General features: G+C 43.8%; 1 protein-coding gene across 3 annotated transcripts; it reads right to left on the bottom strand.

Annotated features, from left to right (window-relative positions):
• Nucleotides 1-1,703: 1,703 nt before the first annotated feature.
• On the bottom strand, nucleotides 1,704-24,908 carry NRIP2 (nuclear receptor interacting protein 2). 3 transcript variants are annotated; one of them, XR_014895064.1, is made up of 7 exons: nucleotides 24,412-24,908; nucleotides 18,621-18,797; nucleotides 12,461-12,543; nucleotides 11,830-11,957; nucleotides 9,117-9,169; nucleotides 8,104-8,257; nucleotides 1,704-4,077 (listed from the first exon to the last, which is right to left on the bottom strand). XR_014895064.1 is itself a non-coding variant. In XM_085298852.1 (7 exons), exons 1-7 carry the CDS (start codon nucleotides 24,640-24,642, stop codon nucleotides 4,046-4,048), a joined length of 789 nt encoding a protein of 262 aa, XP_085154978.1. In that variant the 5' UTR covers nucleotides 24,643-24,908; the 3' UTR covers nucleotides 1,704-4,045. The 3 variants fall into 3 exon arrangements, 2 of the variants coding, with proteins under 2 accessions (XP_085154978.1, XP_085154979.1); XM_085298852.1 differs by having other exon boundaries at nucleotides 8,173-8,257; XM_085298853.1 differs by having other exon boundaries at nucleotides 1,704-8,257.
• Between the last annotated feature and the right edge of the window lie 791 nt (nucleotides 24,909-25,699).

Here is a 25,699-nt window from a genome sequence, read left to right as displayed (position 1 = left end):
ATAGATGGAACTATTCTTTCACTCCTATGGTAGCCTGAGAGGGTTGGATCCAAGTCAGAGCAAATATAATTAATTTAGTGATATCCTTTTAGAAAACGTGATACTGCAGCCTGCTCAAAAGTCTGCTGTGACGTGCTCTGCAAAACATCCAAGAGCAACCCTAACAAGGAGAAGGAACTTTTTAAGGAGCAAAGAGGTGTCTTGCTGTTGGACCAAAAGGTCTGCTGTTGAAGTAGGGACTATGTGGGAGAAGAGCAGGATTTTTACATAATAACCCCTACCTTTTCTTGCAATTTACCTCCATATATTTCCACGAGCTTTATAGAGGACAGCTTCTGTCCTCTGTGTTTGATAGCTCTAGAAGTTGGAGCGTGGAGGAGTATGCTCTGCTCTGTAGCTGTGGAACAGCACTCTCAGACCGTTCTGTCTTCTGACTCTTAACTATGGTAAGCTTCTCCATTATAATGGCCTCACTGAGAAGCATTTTTAAATGCCCCCCATAATACTAAGTGCTTTATCCAATTGGGCTCTTCATTGAGGCAGGAGCTCTGAAGGTATAATGGTGCTTTGCTAACAGGAGTGCTCAGGCTAAGGGAAGATGGGAGCAGCAGTGCTTGAGTTTTGTCAGCATTGGAGAGCTGATAGTGTCTATTGCCAGGCTAAAGCAAGGAGTTATCTTGGAGCTTGTAACCTCAAGAAAATCTGCCAGTTATTATGATCCTGTGATATAAAACCTCCAATCCAAGTGGGCATCTACCATACATAATAGAGCTGGTGGCAGGTTAGTTAGTGTGACCCTTTGATTCTAATCAGTCTTGCTGCACTTTGCAAATGAAGATGAGATCTGATAGGTCTCAGTCTGTTGTTTCCTGCTACTTTTAGATTTCTGATCCCCAAAACCTAGAGCTGCTGCTCTGATGACAGGAACAAGTGATAATTCTCTTCCTTCTCTCCCCAAGAGTTTCAGGTGAAATAGCAACAGTTACTATCCTTGTCTCCTCCCCTGGGGACCCAGCTGAGTTGGGAAGGAGCACATGCCCCTCCACATGGGGTGAACAGTAAGGTTTCACTGTATTCTGAGATCTTTCTCCCTAGCCCTGTTACTACCTGGATTTAGTCTCGCACTTCAGAATTAGTGAAGCTGACACCAAGAGGGACCACAGTGGAGCAAGACTCGGCAAAGCAGATTTCTGGAAGCATTTCTAGAACTTCACTGAACAACAGACTTGTGTCTTGGAATGTACTACTCTTTGAGCCTGAACACAGACTGGTGCTCTTTCTCCACTTTGGGACAGAAACAGGATGCTTATGCGCAATAAACATAACAATGTCTAGGTTTTTCAGTCCTAGCTTGCACAACGTGGCAGATGTACTGCTGCTGAGAAGGAGAGCTCTTCAGCTGCCTGTGCCATCAAGTTTGACAGGATTGGAGGGAGCCCTACCACAATGTGTGCATGCCATGGCACTGCTTAGTATTTTGTTTGTTTTTGGTAGAGCAGGCATTCTTCACAGATGTACTTTCTCTCACAATCCCCTGCTTTCTGCAGCAATTGTCTGAAGCATATTATTTGTCTGAGAGGCCAGGCTGAACTGATCTGGAAGCTGGGCTTCCAGGCTATTGCAGTTCTACTGCACTGTAAATCTTTCCTAATCCCTAGCAGCAAAAGATAATTATCTATGCTGGTAACAGAACAACTCAATGCTGGCTGTCCGTGCCCAGTGGAAACCTTTATTAGCAACACAAGCACAAAAGAGTACAAATGGTTATGTAACTGGAACTTGTTTATACAAAACAGATTTTGCCACACAGGTTAAATGATTTCAGAGGAAGGCAGGCCAAATTGATTCACTGTTGGACTGTTCATTTTTTTTAGAAGAAACAGGAAAGACCTAGTGCAAGAGACACAACATTTTTCTATGAACCATCTTTAAAAGAAAATAGGGCAAAACCATGTGAGTGTTGGACAGGGCAAGTATAACCTGTGCAACCTAGCCCTCTTCTCCTATTGGCCTGAGTATATTACTGTGCACCATGCAAGCACTGGCATGCTGCACTCTGGAAAGCAGAGCTAAGGGGATACTGATACTACAGAACATCTTATCCCCAAAGCTCTCCCGCTCTTGAAACCATTGGAAAGGGGGGAAAAAAAGTAGTGTTTGAGGATATTCCTAACAATTCTGTTGCTTATAGTACTTAAAGGGACTTACAGATGCATTTTGCTCCCATTCCCCTTGCACACAAAAGAAAAAAATAAGAACTGTCTTAGTGAACTGTATCAGGACTTCTGTACTGTTCCTGGCCAGAAGGTACCTTCCCCGCTTCTTTTCGTGCCCTGAAAGCCAAAGTGGCAATTTAAAGGCTGGCTGCTGATGGCACTTCCACTGGCCACAATTTTCTGTGGCATGTATATTTGCTCAGAGACTCAGCTGACGTGGTTTCTTCTCTGGAAAGGTATGGTTACTTTATTATAGTTCCATGGTAACTCAATGCCCCTTCTTTCTGCACAGCCAACACACTTCAAAGAGTTGGAATTGGAAGTTGTTCCTTCCTATGCAGCAACAAGTAGTGTTTGCTCCATCCCACTCAGTGACAGATTAGCATACCCACTGGTGGTAGGAAGCTCTCCCATGGGGCAGAAAACGAGTCCAACAGAGTTCTTGGACAGTGCAGGCATTTGAGGATAAGCAGTTTGCAGCTTTGGTTGTGGCATTCAATTTACTATCAAGAAAATAAAGGGAGAGATTTATTTTATTTTCCTGAGAGACAATAAACCTGTTGTCCATCCCTGCTCCAATTCTTACAAACACTTTTCTGGATGCCATCATTTCCATTACTCTCCAGGTATATCCTGGCATTTGTCAGTTGAATTTCTGGTAAAGGAGGACTGTAAATCTATGTAGGCAGCTGAATAATCTTCAGTTCTGTAACTCACCATATAGTGGTGAGAAAAGGAGCAAGCCTCTGGGATAAGGGCTGACTGAAGCTCCCATTCCTTTCAAAGGCCAAGTGTCCCCCAAGCTTGGCAAGGCAAATGATGTGATTATGGCTTCAGAATGGTGCGTGTTCTTGGGATGGGTTTACTTCTTACACACAGACCTTGCAAGAGGCCTTGGAAAGTTGCTTAGTCCATCTTTCTATCTCAGGGCAAGTTCAGCCATATGTATTTCACACCTAACACATACTTGTCTGACTGTTTCAAAGGCTTGCTGTGACAGATACTTCCCAGTATCACTGTTTCAAAGCAGCTCTGTCCACACTATTGGAAAGCAGCTCTAGTAGGAGCTGAACAACATGGAGGTTCAGAGACATTCTCACTAAAATGATAACATACCATTGCCTATTTTGAAGGGGTGGGCCACCTTAAAAAGAAGGTGTTGATCACACAGAAGATGTCACTGTGTCCTGTTTTAGGATGGCAGTTTGTACTAAATTTCCACCTTCCATATGAAAGATTTAGCATTTTTGTGGCCTCCATTGGAAAAGACCTTTAGGCAGTTCCCTACTTCCCTTCCCTCTCAAAAAATAACAGGTGACTGATGTTGGGGTCACAGAAATGTGTCTGTGTAACCAGCTTTTCCAAAGGAAACTACTGCTGAAGCAGTATTCAGCCTTGCTAATCCACTTTAAAAATGACATATTTGATTCCCTACACTGAGGAGATTTTAAAAAATAATAATGTTTTATATGAATGAAGTTGAGTTTTCTTCTTTGAGGCATTATCAATCCTGTTTTGTAACTCCATTTTGCATCTTTGAAAGCCAACATTTTTCTCTTTCACAGTGGAAACTGGAAGTCCGATGTAAGGACACAGCACCAAGAAGGTTGGTCTTTTTAGAAAACACTAGTTTGTATGTTAATTCAGAAAACATGTATTAGGATTAGTGACAACATGTCATTTAATGCTAGAGAATTCGGGGAGACTCAAACCCACCAGGAGTTCAGCTCAATGGTGAGGAAAGCAGGTACTGACAATGTAGGATTAGACTGTGACTTAGAGACTGAGTTGAAGTGGGCTGTCAGCTATGGTGTTATGACTAGCAKGTCTCATTCCATCATTACTTCTTCTGTAACAAAGCCTGCAACAAAGTTTGATAGGGAGGTTTCAGGATAACTGTTTCCAATAGGTTTCTTGATGTTTGGGAGGAAGATAATTTTAGTAAGAGGACCTGGATGTTCCATTTACATGGGCAGGAGGAGGGTGAAGAGCATGTCTCGTGCTCTGGAGCTGATTTCATGGTTGACTATRATAGCTCTCCCACACTGACTTAGCACTTGCTGGAAACATCTCGTCTGTGACCAAGAAGTGGTACAGTCTGAATTCATACATGCAATTGCGAAGACTCATAGAATCACAGAATCAGTAAGGTTGGAAGGGACCTCTGGAGATCATCTAGTCCAACCTCCCTGCTCAAGCAGAGTCACCTAGAGCATGTTAGACAGGGTTGCATCCAGGCGGGCTTTGAAGATCTCCAGAGAAGGAGACTCCACAACCTCTCTGGGCAACCTGGTCCAGTGCTCTGTCACTCTCATAGTGAAGAAATTCCCCCTCACGTTCAGGCAGAACTTCCTGTGCTTCAATTTTTGCCCATTGCCTCTTGTCGTGACACATGGGGCAACTGAAAAGAATTTGTCCCTGTCCCCTTGACACCCTCCCTTCAGGTATTTGTAGACATTAATAAGATCCCCCCTCAGCCTTCTCTTCTCCAGGCTAAACAGGCCTAGCTCTCGTAGCCATTCCTCGTAGGGCAGGTGCTCCAGCCCTCTGATCATCTTTGTAGCCCTACACTGGACTCTCTCCAGTAGCTCCAAGTCTCTCTTGTACTGGGGAACCCAGAACTGGACACAGTACTCGAGATGTGGCCTCCCCAGGGCTGAGCAGAGKGGCAGGTTCACCTCCCTTGACGTGCTGGCAACACTCTTCCTAATGCACCCCCAAGAGACCATTGGCTTTCTTGGCCACACGGGCACATTGCTGGCTCATGGTCAGTCTGTCATCCACCAGCACTCCCAGGTCCTTCTCTGCAGAGCTGCTCTCCAGAAGGTCAGCCCCCAGCTTGTACTAGTGCCTTGGGTTATTTTTACCTAGGTGTAGGACTCTGCACTTGCCCTTGTTGAACTCTGTTGAGGTTCCTCTCTGCCCAGCTCTCTAGCCTGCCCAGGTCTCTCTGAATGGCAGCACAGCCCTCAAGTGTATCAGCCACTCCTCGCAGCTTGGTATCATCTTGCTGAGGAGGCACTCTGTCCCTTCGTCCAGGTCATTGATGAAAAGGTTGACAGGATGGGACCCAGTACTGAGCCCTGGGGGATGCCACTTGCCACAGGCCTCCAATTGGACTCCACACCACTGATGACAACCCTCTGAGCTCTGCCTTTCAGCCAGTTCTCAAGCACAGAGGAAGAGCAAAGAGGAAAGGCTGGCAAGATATATAAGAGTATTAGCAACCAGTATATATGAAAGTGTTATTAAAAGGATTATCTAAAGACGGAAAAGACACCTTTGATAAGTAACAAATTTGCTCTTTCCAAGTGTGGGAGAGTGAATGATTCACTTGGGCAGAGATAAAAAGACGATGCCAAGAGGGATTCATTAAGCAGAGAGCAGAGGAAGAGATAGGCAGAGCTGGGTATTTCCACCTGCCATAGCACATTAATTAGCAGAGGAATCTGAACTTCTAATGATTTGAGAATTGAGGCATGCAAGTCCCAAAAAGGCTTCAGAAGGCCTGGAGGGTGTTCTGAAGATGAGCAAAAAAAGAGAGTATGCCAAGACTGGTATGTGGGAACTCCAACAGCAGCTCATGTGCAAACATCTGCAGGGCTGTAAGTAACAGGTAGCAGTCAAAATATAGATGTCAACTCAAAGTCATACCAACTTTATATAGAATCCAATTCAGCACCTTTTAAATGATCTGAAAGATTTCTGTTAGGTGCGGTCTGATTTGGGGAAGATCCTTATTTTTTTATTTTTTGTTTTTCACAGATCAGGAAGGTTAATGAATAATGAGATGTAATAGACGTGCTATTTGTTAACTTCAATAGGTTATTTGCCATAGTTCCCCATGCTATTTTAGAGGGAAGCAAGAGCTGGAAGCTAGCTGAGTTGCTACACACAGGAACATAGGAGCAAGTGTCTCATCTAACACAAGATTTTTTTTCAGCAGAGTGACCTAGGTACCAGGTAGATTCCAGCTGGCATGCAGGATGGGTCCAGTACAGGCTTGAACTGTCATTAAAGAACTCTAGGCTTCAGAAGGCAGTCTGATATGCAGTTGATGATACAAATCCAGAGGGGATTTCTGTTACTTTGGGAGACAAGATCATCAAGAAGCTTGTGGGTGTGGACACAAATGAGAGAAAACTCTGAAATATTGGTGTCATTCAGGAGATGCAAGAAAAGCAATACACATAAGAAGAAATAATCGGATGCACAAGTGGAAGAATGGCTCAAAAGCCAAGCAACAGATCAGACACTGGAGGATATGAGCAACAAAATCACCAGCCTGAGGCTGCTTTAAGAGGAGCAGATGCCAGTCACAGCAGCTAATATTAGTGTGTTACATGTGTCACCCAGGCAGTAACTCCACTTGTTTTGCCATGTGTTAAACTGGAGTCCTGCATCTGGTTTAGGAGAGAACTAAGGGGGGCAGGGGGAGGCAGGAAAGCAACCACAAGTATTTTAAGAAGTGCAACAGCAACAATGAGAGGTTTGATAAGGCAGGAAGAGAGCCAGCACTGTTTAATCCAGGATGACAGGCAAAATGACAATGTCATGATATTCTATGGGAGGATAAAGGGATATTGTGGAGAGATTAGATAGAGAATCAGTAGTCATGAGGAAGAGATGGCTTTACTGGGTTTCAAGTGTGATATGGAAAAACTTGTCCTGAATATTATGAAAAATATCAGTTGTGATCATTTCCAGGCATGGAGCAAGCTGTCCTGGTGCATCCTACCTAGAGGTAGTACAAGTAGATAATGTATCTATCATGCAGTTACAGATGCAAATGAAACAAAAAACAAACAAACAAAAAAAAAAAGTGACTTAATATCCGTTTTGTTCAACCCAGATGAGTCCACAATTCTCTGACCTGAGCTGATACTACAAGAAAGTCTAGTTCTCTAGTTTTATGCTGGAGTACCAAAGGAGTACCAAAAGCTGTGAGATGCTAGGGCTTGAGGCTGATGGTGTGTCTGCATCCAATTACTAGATTTCAAGTTGAAAAAAAGGAGCTGACAGAACAGAAGACTCTAGCTGCCGTAATTCATTGCAGCATTTAAACTGAGTGGCAGGAACTCAGTTTGATGATGCAGCAGAGGTGATAGGAATGTAGCTATAGCAGCTGGAGTGTGGAGGGGAGAGGCCTGGTCAGAAGACCAGGGTGTGCAAGTCTGGTTACTATGTATAGCAAGACATGCTAAGCATTGCCATTCACACTAGTATAGCCTAGTAGCAAGCCTACACTGGCAAAGCCGAAGCACCAGTGAGCATTCACTGTAGTCTGGGCATCTAAGCTTAGCATTTCTGGAAAAGTTTCTTAGAATTAAGAACTCTGACATTGTTCTTGTTGCAAGGTTTTTTCCAATAAAATCCTTCTGTTCTGCTCTGAGCCAGCAAGAAGAAACAAAATCCAACTTCCCAGCATGCAGGCAAGGGGACTGGCCACAGACCTCTTCCCACAAGGCAAAGGAAATGGAGTCCACTCATTCAGGCAGAGAGAAAAAGAGAAGCATTCGTAGCAATCTCTGAAAGCTTTTGGAAAAAGCACCACTTCCCTGTGCACAAAAAGCTGGAGATTGTTCAAAGTGACTCTCCCTTGTCTCATGAATAGAGTGCATTGTAAAAAGGCATTATTAAAAGGGTACGGTGAATTTAGTGGAGAAACAGAAATTGGAGGGACCACAGGGACAGATAGAAAAAACAGAATAAAGTGCCCACTCAGCATGTGGGGACAAGCAGGAGGGTTCACTGAAAGAGGGGAGAACTCTCCAAAGAAGAGGCATTCCCAGCAACAACCGCTTCCAGCTCCTGTTTGCCTTTTTCTCACTCCTCAGTGAATGCTATAGCCCAGAACTCAGCAAGGTTAGGGGCCTATGAACCTCACCCTCATCTCTTTCACATGGCAGCAGTTTCTTCACCCCCCTAGAGATAGGGTATGCAGCCAGTCACTGACCAAGCTCTTCAGAGGCATGTAGGAAAGGCAGTTCTTGACTCAGTGCTTTAAATCTCAGGACTCCTTCCTCCAAGTCGATGCAGCTCTAAGAAGGGGAGAGCCAATTACTCACTGGACATTTCAGATCRCAAGTTCCTAAGTCTCATGATGTCTGTGACCAGGGAGAAGCTGGAGAATCATCAAACATCCCCACTTTGAATTTGAAGAGGCCTCATAACTCCCGCTTCCTGCCTTGGCTGGAGCCTCCTGGCTCCGATTCCCTCCACTGGATTCCTCTCCAAATGCTCCACACAGCCATCCTCCTCCCTTCCTCCAGTTTACTCCCTCTGGGGTCATGTCTTCACATCATTCAGCTTTTTGGCTCAATGCTTCTCCTACTTTATGAGTGTAAGCATGTGACTACATATTTGGCAGGCAGAAGCAAGTTTGCTGAGGCCATGTTCTGTGCTGCCCAGGAGACAGGCTGATCACAGCACTAAACCTGACCTAAGCTGACAAAAAGGAGAGAACTCTCTCCACCTTTGTCCAGTTGTTGTTGGACATTGGTTGTGGCCATACAGCTTCATTTGACTCAAAGCAAGGACAGAGCTTGTTCATGTCTACCTGCAAAAGGCGATGTAGATGTAACTGAAGTGGCACATTGTGCCCTCTGTTTTACAGTCACTTCCCCCTCAATTTCGTCTTCTCATTTCCAGCCACTGTGGTGAGAAATACCAAGAATGGGAGATGCTCTAGTGCCCTATGGGGTAATTCCTTTATTAGTCCCTTTTAAGAGGGATTGGAAACAGATAAGCATACTGCAGTCAGCCAGGGAGCTGTGCAGCAAGCAATGCAAGTGGCACTCCAGAAGGCTTGGGCATGAGCATTTCTGATTATTCCAGCAATCAAACCTTGGAAGACTCATTGAGAGGAGCCCTGAAATAAGCAAGAAGCTTGTTTCTTACCTTGAGAGACAACAGGGTCTGGAGACCAATGCAAAACTCCAGCATTTCATCATCTGGGAAAAGAGAAGAGACTGGTCAGGATCAAGACTATACTACATATCTTGACTCCCCCTCTACAGAAAGTGTCTCCCTCCTGTAAGAGTATGCAGAATGTGTGAGCACCTGATTCATTAAGTTATCTGGTTAAGGACTATTCACTACAAAGTAAATAACATATAACAAGGAAAGTGATGAATAAAACAAAAGGACACACAGATGTTAATAAGTGATGATAACAGACCAGAACTCTTCCATTATGGATCAATGAGCCATTAAAGGAACTACTCAGGCACAACCTTGAAGAGGGTCAACCTGAATTTTGTAACTGATAAGGGGAAAAAATAATCACAATGAGTATTATGAGATATTGAGGGGGCTTGTGGGACTGTGCAAAACTTATTATGGGATATTGGAAGGGGCTTGTGGGATTACGTAAAATTTATTATGAGTTGTTTAGGGGAAGGACCAAGTAGGGAAAGGGATGGATCAAAGTGGATCAGGGAGGAACAAACATGGGAAAATGCACAAAGCAGGATGGATAAAGGATGGTCACATGTAAGCAGGTTGCTGATCAGTTGTTTTGTCTGAACTGAGTCCTATGCCTGATCACTGCAGTCTATCCTGTCTTCTTATTAAATCCTTTTAATAAGAATTAATAATAATCCTTTTAAACTTTTTTCTGAGTAATCTCACTCTATCCTATGTGTGAGTATGTAAGGTCCCTGTGCCAAAAACTAGAGGGACTGGCATGGAAGAGAGGTTTTTGTGCCAATAACTGGAGGGACTGTACAGATCATATAACTCGTAGGTCTAAGTATCAGCAACTGGAGAAGGGACTGTGGGTCACAGGGGCAGTAGGTCTGGGTGCCAGCAACTGGAGAGACCAGCATATAGGAGAGGTCTGGGTACCAGCAACTGGAGAAAGGGCCGTAGGTCACAGGGCCCTTAAGCTATGAGTCAGCAATGGGAGAGACCAGGGTATATGTGTGAGAGGTCTAAATGCCAGCAACTAGAAAGACCTGAATATGTGTACATTTCCTCAGGGAATTTAACACTGTGTGTGTGTATATGCATAATTTCTAGCAAACCTCAAGCTGGACTAGCTGGCAAGTAGGAGGACATTTGGAAAAACTCAAGGTATGAGCCAGCAGCTGGGTAAAGGGCCCAGTGTCTAAAGATGAATATTAGACAGACCTAGAGTGTCAACGGATCTGTGAATGTGAGTGTGCCTGTGAATCTAGAGTGTGTGTGTGTGTGTGTGTGTGTGTGTGTGTGTGTTTTCACTAGTGAACTTCAATCCTGATCAGCCAGAGAGGAGGATCAGAACTGGGTATCTGTACTGATGTTTATGAGAGTGCTGGTAAAGGCATTGCTCTGTCTGTGGTAGTCTGCGTGGCTGGCCTTGTTAGTGTCATCTGTGTATGTGCCTCTCAGGAGTATGCACTGAACCTTGCTACTGGCCAAACCTGCAAATTCAAACAGCAGCAGCCACATTCATTGGACTGGGATGGAGAGACCACCTGCATCTTTGATTGCTCCCAGCTGGATATTCAGTGGCCAGGAAGGAGGAATCTCCAGGTCCTGGATTCTCCAGGCACCTAAAACATCCTTAACATCTGCCACAGTTCCTGCATGCCTGCTTGCCTTGTAACCATTGTCTGTATTTTACTCCACATAAGCAAGARCACTGTGTGTCAATTCTGAGACCCACTGAGTACAACTACGGCAATTTTGCTCCTTCCAGGCAGCCATTTCCATATCCCAGCTCAGTGGATATGTGCTACAAGGCTGAATTCACCTCTGCCAATACTAAAGCAGTCTTCCCATGAAGGACAAGAGCAAGTAGATTGGGAATCAGGGAAAGAGAGTGAGCTGGGCTGTGGACAAGGACAAACTTCTCTCTAGATGACTATGAAAGCAGGAAGAATGGACAGGAAAGAGGTAGTGGGCAAGGGAGGCCCTGGAGGTAAAACAGTGAACAGTAGTCATCAAAGATGAGACAGATAAAGGCAACAGGGGTTAGCTGGGGTGGCTAAAGGGTAAAAATGACAGAAAAAAAAGGACCAGTAAGTTGTTTTCAACATGTGTAGAGCTTAATGTAAGTGCAGAAAGTGTGTCTTCTACAACTCCTTCCTCCAAAGTGACCCATCTCAGCACATCTCAGGGGATTCAGCAGTGCAGGGTTACTAGGTTCTTCTAGGGAACTCCTCGCAGCAGAGGCAGATAGGTATACAGAGAAACACTCCAGGGAATAAGCTGTACCCTCTGTCAGTTTCCCGAGTGATATCTAGCCAGCCAAAGGCACCATTCTGATGACCAAGCCAAGGGCACAGGAGAACGTAGCGCATTCAGAGGACTAATCAAGCAGTCTGGCTAATTTTAAAAGAGGTCCATTTTAAAAGGAAAAGAGAATTTTCCACATCCTCAGTTACAACCAAAAAGCACCTGATTTCTACCCCCTTTTAGCATCAGTCTCTCTTTTCTGCACTCTACTATGCTCTTTGCCTTTGGTTACATTGAGGGTATTCACAGCACATGATGAGCTCAGTCAGCAGTGCAGGTGACAATACCAACTTCCCACCACCATACCTTTTTCTCACAGATCTATTTAAATGCCCTTGGCAGGCAGAGAGGGACTGGAAAGCTAGGGGAAAGGAGGGGCTGGTACGCTCACCTACAACCAGCGCTGAACACAGCACTGTCTCCTGGCCAAACTGCACCTCCACGTGTTCTACTTGGCCAACAACGCTGGGGATGGGAAGAGAGAGATCTCCGCAGTCCATGACAGACACCTCTTCTAGCCTGTGAGACACAAGAGGTGTTAATGCCTCAGCTGCAGGAAGAGGATGAATAACAGGACTTCCCACTGTTTGCCAGTACTTCTTCATCCCATTGGGAACAGGTGCAGAAAAGGAGGAACCTCATTCATACAGCAGTAATGTCTGGAGGCAGATTGTACAAGGCAAACCACAAAGCATTATCCAGCTGAGTTCTTCACATCACCCAGTGACCATCAGCTGGTCCTCTTTGCCATGCAGTACACACAGCCAAAATGACACAGCTCTGCCTCCAAGCCTGGGGTCTACAAAGAACTTTTCTAATGGTCCTGATGCCTACCCTGTAGCCCACCTTCTGCATCTTGTTCTAAACAGCCTTGGGCACATGCAAAGCTTACAGCCATTATCACTGGGATTGGGAATCAATGTAAGGATGTGATTTGGGAATGAAGAGCAGAATTTCAGTGCCTAGATCTTTGCCATAGGATTTTTTTGCCATCTATTCTTTTCTAGTATGCAAAGACTTACCCCAGCTGTTTTAAACAGCTCTTGGAGATGAGATTCAGTTGACATCCTGTGTTAACAGTTGCTTTCAATACCTGACCTTGGCACTAGAAAAAACATAACAACAGATTATTATGGTCTCAGAATTGATATACTCACTCCTCCAATATTGTGACAAGCCCTTACATCTCGTGTAGCAACACAGCCAAAGACTTGGTGTTTAGGCAGTAGTCAGAAGGCGGGAGACTCATCCAAGTCAATGAGTCTCTCTGATGCTCTGCAAACTTCTGCCAAAGACTTCCTTTTGGATTTCTTGTCTTCTTTAATTTTTGTTTGATTGCCTAGACATCTGTCTATTATTAGCAACGTTAACATAGCAGTACTCTGGTCCAAAGATGCATAAGTGGTGATTTTTTTTCAGGAAACCTATATGGATTTTATTAGTAGAGCAATAACTGATAAGAAGAAAGGTTCTAAAGAAACACAAGCCTTTGCAGGTTTCCTCTCTGCATTTCTTCTAGTGTCGCAGGGCAAAATGTTCCAGGGCTAGATGTCTGTTCTGAGTACTTTGGGCCTCTAGCTTCCAGAAGGAGGAATCTGTAGGAGAAGTAGGAGCATCATGGAGAAGCATCCTTGAGAAGAGCTTGAATTTAAGGCAGTTTTCCAGGTAACTGGCACATCCAAGTGACTCCTGAATCTGAGTGGCTACCTAATCAGTGTCTACTTTTGTGTAGGGCTTACAGTAAATTCCGAGGCAGTTCTTTAAAGAAGATTGACATGAATACTACAGTTTAAATATTCACAACTGGTGTTATCTAGAGAAGGGAGAGAAAAACTGAACCCTGCACAATGCACAAAAGTCACTACTGCATGATCTTATTGGAACAATGCTTTGCCCGCTTCATCTCTTCACTTGAAAGGGAACAATAGATGTGGTTACCACCTGTTTTCTGTCCCTTCTGCACAGAGGACCTTAGTGACAGACCAGAAGTGCTGAAGTAACAGTAGCTCTCATATATGGCAGAGGCCTAGAAAACTAGAGTTGGCAAGGACATCAGTAAGAAATATGTGCAGAAGAAAAGGAGGAACAGGAACTTAGAAAAGAAACTGGAAAATATGGTGTAACTCCTAGCTGAACAATATGTCTTGCACCCACCCATAGTGCCTAACTATTATCATTTTTGATGGCTTTCTTCTTCTAGACTCTGTCTCACACAAACAGTAAAAGAACTAAACCATGCAATTTCTCTCCTGGGAGAGTTCACTTTCCTACTGCTGACATTAATATTTACCTGTGATTCTTTTTCTTTCTTCCACTGTGAAAGTCAGTGCCATGGACTAGTCACAAACAGCCGCTTGTTCCCACAGTTCTCCTACCCTTATGCTCACTCCTGTCAAGAGCTTAAGTATTGAAACAGTGTAAACAGATCAGTATGGCTATCAGAGACTCACAGCACAACATCAGGAGGGTCAAGAAAAAAGTCTCAATTTCCTGATTTCTTAACTAAATCTGTTTATGATTTTTACATGGATTAATCAAGGAGAGCAAAACCCAATATTTTTAAGATTTCATTYTCAAAAATGGGCTATTTGTAAGTTGTTATAAAGAGAGAGGAGAAAGCAGCTTCCTATGAGAAGTATTGGAGTGCTGCAGAGATGACACCATTAGTAGCTTGAATGCCAAGACAACAACGGACAATATATGCTGGAAACTTCAAGTCTATTTCACCTGAGCTTTTTCTCTGATCTAAATTCCCAGGCACATCTGAAGTATATTAATGTAGAGAATTTAACCATTTTGAGCACCTTCTTAGAAGAGCTGTTTAGTTGAGAAATTTGTCACTCTGGTAATTGCAGGACTTGTCACTCAGGTAATTGTAAGACTCTGGTAATTGCAAGACTACTGGAGCTAGACAGCTCAACCTATTCTATTTTAGAGTTCACCATGAATCATGTTAAAACTCATGTGTGCATCACATATGTATAATGTATATTCAAAGAAAGTTAATAAATGAGCATTTACCATGTGTGGCCACATCCAGGAAAAAGAGAGAAGTGTTCAGCTGAATCTACACAGATGCATATTTTCAACAGTTCCTAGATTATTTATTATAGTTTGGGGTTTTCTAAATTTAAAAAAGTTTGTCTTACTCTTAAGGAATTATGTTCAGGTCAAGCTTCCACTTTGGAACAAATATCATGAACACTTCAAATCAATAAGAGTACATCACCGCAGTATCTCAGTGGGAAGTGAAGACTGGGATGAAAGTCTTTCATAGTATTTTTGCAATATTTTTCTTTTTCAGTTTGGTTTACTGGCCTAAAAGTTAGCTAATAACACCATGAGTCTGTAAACATTTATGACTCCTTACAACACCCAAGTAAGGCAAGTACAATAAACAATTTATCATGGTCAAAGCCAAGGCAGAACTCACAAACTTCTGGCTGCCAGCGCTGTGCCTTCCCCATTACATTATGCCTTTATCATGGTCCCAGTCACACTGGCATCTACATTCTCAGTCACTATTGGCATCTGCAAGGCTACTCTTTAGTATATGATATGGAGATTGCCAGAGCACTATAAAGTCACATATTAGGAGCACACAAAACTCCACCAGCCTGATTCCAGCTGGAAGAATAATGGAACAGAATCAAAGCCCAGAGAAACCTGCCCCAGAAGCTCTCCCTGGTTCTTTATGCATTCACACAGGAATAGCCCTCCTAATTCTTTCACAAATGAACAATCCCAGCTTACATTGCTGAGCACCTTGAACTGTTTTTCCGTGGTAATGTATGTATGACAGCTATGATAACGTTTGACAGCTGGGAGACCCAGCTGAGCTGTTGCCTATTTCCAAAACATATCCATTTTCTCACCCTCCATTCATGACTATCCTCTGCCCCTTTGCAAGAAAATAGCCGTAAATATGTGGGAGAAGATGCTAGAGTCTTACAAAAGGAGATGAGATGCAAAGTGCTAAATTTAGAACATTCTGACTTTATCTTCTGCTTGCTCAGAAGAAACCACTGCAGCGGGGTTCCAGGCTATCTGGCATGTGGATGTTAAACAACCAGGACTTGCAGCAGTGCCTGCCCACAGAGGCCTCTGCTGTCTACTCCTTTCCTTTCCCCAAGGCCCATCAGAGAGAACACATTTTGCCTCATGGTGACAGCTGTTTATAGCAAAAACTGGTGATATAAACTTCAGACATCTAGACAGAGAATAGCCTGGAAATAGACTGGACTCAGAGGATAAATGTTGTCTCTTCTCTCCACTTAGAGCTCTGTAATGTCTGTGCTTTCCATACAGAAAAGGCATTGTATCAGCTCTTCAAAAACAGACGAGCTGAAATACAGATAGCAGTTCCTTGGTAATYACTTTGGGAGCAGACAGACCGAAGAGGAATAATCTGTTAACACTGTTGTGATAATAAAGCTAAACTAGACAGACTCTTGAGTTTTATTCCAGAACAAGTTGGAAAAATTGCAACTTAGAAACTAGCTAGAATCTAACAGGATAGTGATTATTCTTTACAGAAGGATATTTCAAACTGTCTAATCATGGTAAACAGCCCAGAGCAGTTAATCAGCTCCAGCAGCCTCACAAAACAAAGGCTATACAACCTCCTATTACACTGCTAACCATTTGCCTAGAAGACTTACCAGGAGCCAGGGAAGAATTCTTGTTCCACTATACCACAGAGATGATAAACTAGACTAGGTGCCGAGTACATGATGAACTGATGGGCACCTCAAGTCTGCTTGCACTTAGAGGACTATTCATCATGTTACCCACTCTAATCTCTGCCCTAGAACTTTGCTATCATCAGTTACTGTTAGTCTTTATTTAAAAATAGAGTATTATTTTGATTTTCAAGAAAGTGAGGGACACGATAGGAATCAGTAAAGATCATCATTTATAAAAAGCTATGTTTTCTGAAATAATATTAGTTCCAAAGTCAAGAAGCTGCTTTAATCAACCAATCTGTATCCCAGATGGCTTTGGCACAGAGAAAAAGCAGCCTTAGATATCAYTGGAATTGTTCATCTATTTCCAATTCAACGCAAGGCAAGCCRTGTTACAAAAATAAGTTTGTTTTTACTGTGCAGATGTCAGTCACATGGCAAGCTTTCCAAAGTGCTTCATGAAAACTGCCACAAAGGAGGGGCACTTGGCTAAAATAATGTGAGTAACTGACATAAGTAAATAGAAGGATGAATGATTATGCAGTACAAATATTACAGACTGGGGCTGCCATGATCTCTGGTAGCAAACAAGTCCTTAGTCACAGGGCAACTATAAATCCATTCAAGTGAAAACACTGATAGCCTGGGTCTCCCTGTGTGCTAATCACGGAAGTCTACATATGTTCAGCTTTATTTCCTAGCCAAGACTAGCTGATGCATTATTACCATTTTGAAATTTTCAATATACTTGTATGAGTACAAGTAGAAACTTTATCCTGGCATATGATCTTTTCTTGCAAGGTTCTTTCAGAGAGAACACTTCACTGGGGCCACATCCTGTTTCTAATAACAACTATACATAGTCAGCAGAAAGCATTTCTCCAGAAGGTCCCCAGTAATGCATCTGGTTAAAATGAACCTACAGCCTATGATGGGTTCTATTTCCTGTTGTAGAACCATCACTTACAGCCTGGGCTTTCTGAAGTTCACACATGGAATGTGACCATGAAAACCAGCAAGACTGAAGAGAAGGAGAAGAGAGCTTCTCTTTCTTACATGTTAGAAGATTCAAGTGTGGCAAACTGGCTTGCTCTTAAGTTGGACAGAGGAGAGAAACACCTGGTACAAAAGGTACTCAGTTCAGAGAGAGTTAAGAGCACATTAGATCTTGTCTGTGATGTCTAGCAAACCTCTGTCTATGAAGGAAAATGTAACATGTATAAGAACTAGGATACAGCCTGTTAGAAACACAAAATGGGAATAAGTAATGGATTATGATGCTGAGTTAGTTACTGCCCATGGGATATTATACCTATGCTTGGCTATCCTTTGTATAAGGTACATTCCTGGCAAAAGCACACCCTTACCATTGAGTTTCCTCTTCATGAGCAATACAGACAGTTGATTAAAGAAAAAGAAATACTTTAATTTACTCAAAGAAGACTTCAGGTACCTAGAGAAATTGCACTGAGAGCAATTCTATGAGTCTGTTTTCCCAAGTACAGTTATGTTGGCCTAACTACAGTAGGGGCTAAAACTCAGGATAAGCAATGCCTGTCTCCAACAGTAAGGCTGGAAAACAAATTAGTCAATGGATTTGCATTGTCCTGAAAGACTTGATCTGAACATGTCAGAAACTTGCCAGCAGCCTGTGTTCATACGATAATTAATTGTGCCAGCTGATTTTTCAAAGGTAGATGTATTTTTGTTGCAAGTGCAGACTTTGCACTGTAATGTGAGAGGTTTTGTAGGACAGGTTACAGAAACAAACACAGCTGTGAAATGGATTTTTTTATACCAGGTCCATCTCTTGGTGAGCCTCATATCTGCATATTACTGAATAACTCTAACCCTCATATCTGCATATTACTGAATAACTCTAACCATGCAGCACTGAAAGCCATTTTATGGGGCCTAGCCTTTGGACTTGCTTTGTTATATGTAAGGGCTAGAGAGAAGTGTGTTATGCCATATAGAATAATATATGAGGAAAAGAACTATAAGAGGAAAAAATACTGTTTCCACGGAGGAAACGAAACAGTGCTAATACAAAGACAGCCACTTTCTTAGGAGGTCCTGTGATATCTGAAGATTAGTTTGTCTAAATCATCTAGGGCAGCACCTGTCTTGAAGTGATAAGGAGACACTGCTTGCTCTTGCATGCTTCTATATTTGTTTTCATGCGCATGGAACACCTCTTCTCATGGAAATGCTTATTTCCAAAGGAAGGAGATGTAATGAAGGTTATTTCTCTTATCTTCAAATACACAAACAACTAGAATGAATGTGGTAGAAAGGCTTTCCTCTGTCTGTTGGAAGAACTGAATCCAAACTCTAGGAGAGACTATGTGGAAAATCTACTCTCTCCAGCTGCAGAAGAGTGGCCCAGCTGGCATTGCAAGTAATAACTTGGAATGTCTTTTGGGACTGGAGCAACTGGCACTCATTGAATATTTGCCATGACTGTGAAATCACCAGCACCATGCTGTTGCCTTACCTGGCACTGTATTAGCAGGAGTGGAGTCTCTTTTCTCCTGTCCTCTCCCTTTTCCATCTTTTCATCCTGGTCTTTTGCCAGCAGAGATTGAACCCATGCAGATTGAACCCTTGTCTTGCCCCGCAGTTTGTTCAGATTGCCTTCCAAGAGGCGCCTCTGGACCACACTATGTGGCTGCTGTCTCCACCAGAAAGAAAGAGAAATACCAGGTAAGTATAGACCTACGGACTAGGAGATTTGCTAGCCCAGGGAATCAGCCTGCCAACACTTTGGCCCAGCTGATAACCTGATGTAGGACAGCATTATCCCAGGAAACTTTTTAAAAACCCCAATCGTTTTCTGCAGCCTCTGAGATGATGTTAAGGTGCTGGGCTGTCTGTGACAGGCAGGTCTCTGGGATGCAGTCACTGGAGAGGAAGAACATGTCTAATGCTTACTTTCCCCCCCACACATCTCTTCCTTCAGCCAGACATACACTCAGCACTCTCATACCTGTCCACCTACTACAATACAGTACCTGGTGTGTATGTGCTGACACCCAGCCAGGCATACTTACAACTTCAAAGGAGGCAGGGGTGGGTGAGTGATGTACATATGGGTAACAAGGAAGGTCTCCAGAAACTTTAGGTGTACAACCAATTATTTGAAGTTAAGCAGAAAGTTTCCCCTGCATAGGATACTAAACCCAGCTTCTAATGGTCTTTGGAGTCTGTCTCTGCTCCCCTCGATCAGAAGTGATGTTATTTAGATGCCTTTCCTAGTAGGGGAATCATCTGTGRAGCCCCATTTTGTACACTGCTAGAAGGGAGCACCATTAGCCACGTTAATGGCTAAAGATTTTGCTTTATTCCTGTCTCATGTAATAGTAGCAGTTTCATCTCCCTTTCTTCTAAGTAGAAGGGAAGGTGCACCAAAATGGAAGAAAATGGTGAAAACCTGCCTGCCCCCACAGTGCATACATACATTACAGAAAAGTATTGTTTTGGAAAGAAAGTTCCCTTATCATCAGCTTGATACTCAAGTTCTTGCCCAGTGTTGATGCTATTACTCCATTTCCAGCACAGCTACTGATTCAACAATGGGCAGCATAAATGAATTAGGCCTATTGGAGRTAGCCTGGCCCATTCTCCACATGCTGGGCCCCACGGCCTTTCTGCAGGAGCTGACAATATGGTTTTCAGTAACAGCTGAATATGTGGTGAATGACAATGACCCTTAAGGGGATAATGTATGACAGGATAAACAGTTGTTCTTATCTTCCTCCAAAAAAAAAAAAATCATCTACAATATGATGCAGGAGATTGGTGTAATAGTTTATCAATGTGCAGGCCAAATATCTGAGTTAGAACAGACCTAGCAATGAGCTGGGCTGTCATAATCCTACAGTATGTGTATGCTTTTGACTAGCTTTATGGTTGATTGGAATGCTGAGGTCAGGGAAGTATACAAATTACAACTTTAAACACACTGACTGATCAGTTTTGCCCAATGATTGGAGCAGCAGAGCTGTCACGGGCTCTTTGGTCATACCTAGCATGGCTCTGGGCAAGGTGCTAAGTCCCTTGTGCCTCTGTTTCTCCATCACTCAAGGGATGAGAGTCGGATCTGCACATTCTGCATGAGAGACACTGCAGGAGTTGAAAAAGTGAAGCAAAAATATCCCTCTGTTCCTGTTGCTTAGTCCTTTCCCAGGCCACTGTGCAAGTCCACAGGACAGCTGGCTGTTTGATTTCACTCTCTAAATACTCAGAGAACAGTGCCAGTTTGGCTGCCAGCTARTATCTGGGCCATGGGAAAAAGGCTGGGAGCTGAGAGCAGGTCTCCAAATTCCCATCCTCACTCCACTGTCTCGTCACACAATCTGACATACAACTGACCTTTTCCTCTCCCTGAAACCTTTCCCATAGAAAGATCAAGCCCTTTGCAGCTGCCATCTCTGTCCTYTTCTTGTCACTCATGCTGGGAGAAGGCCAAGCTCCAAAGGGGAAGAGCTGAGCTCTGGGACAGTGAGGGCATCCACTCCCAGAGCAGGCTTCTGGGGCCCTCCCTGTCTTCTATCTCAACAAATGAGATAGAAAGGTGAAGAATGTTGTCTGTCTTGGACTGGTAGGAAACAATGAGATAAAAAGGATGGTTAGAGGGGACCTGAAGAGAGTTGCAACAAGTAGTGACAAGAGAGACCCTCTCAGGACTCCTGGAAATATCAGAGCAGGTTCCCAGCACAGCATATCATGTTTAGACTCTCCATTGTGAAATCTCAAGGCATTGTTCTGACTTACTGAAGTGGTATGAGCTAGAGATCTTAATCTGGGTTATGGAATAAGCCAAATGTTCAGATCTTCTTGTTACTTTCAGAATTTTTTAGTTCATGCAGCTACTTTTTTCTCCCCCCTCTAAAAAATAAATTTACACTTGTGGTTGTAAGAAAGAAGGAAATGTGAGTTATTCCCTGAAATACCTAATTCTCCATTGTTGGGGATGTGATGGGCCCATAAAATCCATGAGACTGCTGAATGCATTGTATAACATATAACAACCTGAATACACAGAAAATGGTGGCAAAAAGTAACAGCTTGACTATGACTGTGTAGGAAAACATGTCATTTGTGAAATGCTACCTAGAATAATCAGGGACCTTGCTCTAATCTTAGGACATACAGAGCTTCCAAGGTGGGAGTCTCTGGTACTTAATCTGCCAATGCAGATATGTTTTGGGGAATTAATAAAGTCTCCTCCCCTGTAAGCACTATTAGACTCTGGGGTGTTTTGCTCTCTCCTCAACAGACTCTCCAATACTTCCTGCTGCTGTGCTGTTGTCCTGTCATCTCAGGGTTAGCAGTATGAAATTAGGAAATACTGATAGGGTTTTGCATGGAGCTGGAGGACTGCCTGAGAGCACAGTTTGTCCTGCTGACTGTCAAGGACCCTCTGGCTTTTGTTATCAGTATAGTCCAAGAGAGTCTGCACTGCCTTTTATCATTCCTACAGGACATGGCAGGAGCCATGGCAGAAATGGACCAACAGGAGAGCTCAGTTCTATTTCTGGTCCTGGAACAAGCCTGTGGGGTGACCTTGGACAACCTTCCTTAGTTCCACATTCTCCCTGCAAAATGGGACAAAAGTATTAAGCTCTTTTATAAAACCTACAGGCATCATGAGCTCAACAGATACAGTTCATTTCTGATCTGCAGCCCCCAAAATGTCACAGCGGCCCATCAAGTCCCAGAGACTGCTGAATGCAGCACATTCTTCCTGGAAATCTGAGGCCTGGTTCTTCTCTTGCTCCAAAATAAACCAGAAGTGGAGGTACCAGAGCTACCACATTCACCCTTGATATTGTACTATGTGTATGAACTTGCTCAAGTGCCGCCTTTTATTTTGCACCTTCTAACACTAGTGCAAAATTTCCACAGGGAAAAAAAAAAAAAAAAAAAAAAAAAAAAAAGATGTTATACTTCATTCACTGCTCCCTAGCTCCATGATAAAAGGCTTTCAGTAATTCTGTTATGGAACATGCATGACCTACACTGTGAGTTTGAGTGACCAAACACTGTCTACACATGAGGAACTCTCATGTCTAAAAACCTATTAAATTAATCAGGACAACTGTTCATAATAAAAGATTCTGACAAGGCCCCTTTTAGACTACTCAAGAATACTGACTGTCAGCATGTTAAGGCCAAGACTATAATCTGTAATATACAGGAGCTGCTGTACAAAGAGGCCTCAAAATGTACAAAGGCCTTTGACTGGCACCACAGTTTCATTTTGGGGGCATGGTGTGATAACAGTCAATATCAAAGTAAAGCAGGTAGTATTATTTCTCTCTAACTTTGTGACTGGGCTCAGAAAGCACACAAAGACCAAAAAGTTGCCCTACCTGCTGAAAACTGTACAGCTACAAGCCTTGGGATATGTCTGGGTATCCATTCCTCAAGCTGAAATTTTCACTGCATGACATGAAAGGTCAGAGCTGGTTTGTCTGTCAGCCTAGATGGACTCTTTTAGACTCAGATTTGGTCTGACCTGCTTCCCTATGGGGGTAGGGATTTCTGAAGAGGCCTCCTCCTTGCTAATGGGCCATTTTTGCAGCTTCTCTGTTAGACTTCAGACAGTGACTACACTCAGCTCCAGAGGGATATTGATGACAAGTCTCTGCTGAAAGTTGTATGTGCTATTGACAAGGACTGGGAAAGCATGGGGTGAAATCTCAGGAGCCACCCTGGTTCCTTCCTGACCAAAGAATTTCTGCTATAGCTGGGACAGCTCTGGAGATAGCGCTCTGGGAGCGGGAGGTTGTTCAGTCACAGAGCCTGTGACACTGGCTCTAGGCTGTTCACAGCATAACTGCTAAGTCAAAAAAGTTTCAGGAAGAAGTAAAGAAGGTAATTTCTATTTAGGCCCAAATGCCCAGGAACCCGCCTGTCCTTCACATTTGTGCTGTAGTGTGAAGCAGTGTCTCATTGCAGGCAATGGTGAGGCCTGCAAAGGGAGCAAATAAAACAGAAGGGAAATGGTCTGAGACAGATAGATACACACAAGCAACCTTGTTGTTGTTATTGTCGTGGTAGGTGGTAGTCGTGGTAGCTGTGATAGTTGTCGTCGTTGTGATGATCTAAGGCTACAGAGGGAAGTGTTGCCTATAGGGAGCACAATGTCTTTCATGATACCCACTGACATAACTGGAATAAATGACTGAGCTTTTTGCCACGGGCTGGTTCTGATTCCCCCTCTCTAGCTCTAGCTGAGAGGCCCAGGGTGCTGCTACAGCTTAAGAAACACCTGTGCCTCCCTGGCCAGCAGGATGCCTCTGAATCCCTTGCACTTGGTTTATTTGACCCGTATTTAAAGATAAGGAACTCTTACTAGTGCAGCAACACTGCAGATTGGGCAGAAGAGAGCCTTAGATAGAGTCATGCACTCTTTTGAGAAAAGGGTTTAAACCCCTACATCCTTGAGCAGTTGTACTCCGCAGTGGAGAGGAAAAATTAGAGAAGAAAAATTGCCAGAACATGTGAGAAAGGGGAAGATGTGTGCAGTTAAAACAATAAGAAATCCCACGGGAAATGGTTCCCTGTCTTGCCATGCTTACTTGGTGAAGTCTGTCCTGAAAACAGATTCTCCCCAGATTTCTGGAACAAATCTTCTGCCTGATGCTGCCTGCTCTATATTTCCACAGGGAGATACCCAGAGACCTTGCTCCCATGCCTCTTCCCCAAAGATGTCACCAGTAGATGTTGATCTGTTACTAGCACAACTAGCAGTCCTGCCCTGTACTTACCATTCTGGAAACAGATAAAAGGAAACCCAGAGACTAAGGGAAAGGCGAATAACCAAAAAGCTGACAAGGTCAAATATAAACCCCTCAGAGTTCCAGGAACTGTGCTCCCCTTCTTGCTCCTTTACATTGAGTTCAGGGAGGAGCGAGTCTGCTTTTGAGCTGGATCTTGCAGGAGTATATGTGGGCTTTCAGGGGAGTCCCACACAGAAACGTACATGCCAGATGAATATATTTCTGTACCAGGTGAGTGGAAAGTTGGATCCTTCCACCCTCTGCCTGCCTGCCTCTGTGCTTGGCCTCTGTGGGGATGCATAGTAAGATATGCAAAAAAATGGGGGATTTGTTCTTTCCTTTCACTCAGACCTGCTCCTAAATGATGCTAAGGAGCAATTTTGTCTTTGCTGGGCCTGTGACTCTTTGCCTAACCTGAGGGCAGTTCCTAATGACGAACAGGGAGAAGGGGATGTTAGGATGTGAACCCACTCCCACATGGGATCCCTTTGGACTCACCAGATCCTTGGAGGTACCAAGCCTCATCAAACCATCCAGAGGCAGCAGGTCAGCAGAGTCCTTGTGCACAAATTGTGTGGCCTGTTTAAGACGCCTTTTCTGTTGCAGAATAGCATTGTTCCTCAGCTCCAGCTCACACTCCTGTGGCTCCACGTCTGGAGTACCCTCACTCTCCCTTTCCTCTCTGTCTCCTTGCCCCACTGACAGAGGGCAGCTCTTTCGTGTGCTCATGGTGATGACTCGGCCAGAACAGGTCCTTCTTGAGATGATGGGGTGTTCCTTGCACTTGTCTCTTAATGCTTGTCCTCCTGAGGCTGACTCAGTCTCTGGCTCCTTTCCCTTTCCCACAGCACTTCTTCTCTCCCTTTCTTTACCTTTCTTCCTGCTCTCTTAGTTATAACTCACCCATCTCTGAAGCATCTCTGTCTTTTTCTCCTTCTGCTCTCTCCAGTATCCCAGCTTCCCTCTACTCCCCACCTCTTCCCCTCCCTCTCTTCTCCTGCCTTGACTGCAGCTCTGCCTCCTCCAGTCAGTAGGTCCTTGTCGTAACAGAAAAAAAAACACGTCAGAAACCAATTTCCATAAATTACAGCAGTGCCAGCAAGATGCTCTGGCTGGAAAAATCCAGCAGCAGAAGGATGGTCCTGCTGCTGGGGGCTGGACCTACCTCGCTCCGGCTGTGTGTGTGCATGCGTGCGTGCGTGCGTGTGTGTGTCTACGCGCATGCAGCTCTCTGTCCTCCACTCATCCTCTGAAGAGACAGTAAATCTCACTGTTGTAGGCTATGTGGTTCAGTATCTCTGCTGGGGGGCTTTGACACGTCTTAGAAAGACTGTAAATATTGGCAAGAACATGGTTCTGTCTAGAAGATGGTGCAGTGTTTTGGTAAATGGGAGAGAACATTTGATTCAAGGCTCCTTGTAGGCATGCCCAGTCTCATTTCTGCAGAGTGGCACGTATTTGGGATAGGCTGCACTGAAAGATTTTACTGTATAGCTTGAAAGAAATGTTGAAGGTGTGCTTTTTGTTTGACCAGTGCAAATGTACTGGCCCTGACTCTGCTTTTATTTACGCACTAAAGTAATTCCCTGAAGTTACTGAAGCTTAAAATCACTGTTTGGCTTGTAGATATCAGTGGACTTGACTCTAGGTTTACACTTAAAGTATGCTGAAATTGCTGCAGCGTGGGATGTCTGCTCTGGTCTAGCTCAGGGGAAAGGGGAAATAGCAGAGCTTATTTTTTCAACTTTCTGCTGCCACAGTGCCCTTTTGCCTTTCTTGAAATTGT

This window comes from Rhea americana, unplaced genomic scaffold, assembly GCF_003343005.1.
Source record: "Rhea americana isolate MKP2758 unplaced genomic scaffold, rheAme1 scaffold_142, whole genome shotgun sequence".
Lineage (NCBI taxonomy): Eukaryota > Metazoa > Chordata > Aves > Rheiformes > Rheidae > Rhea > Rhea americana.
Note: the sequence above shows the minus strand (reverse complement) of the source record. Positions and strands in the feature narration are given on the sequence as shown.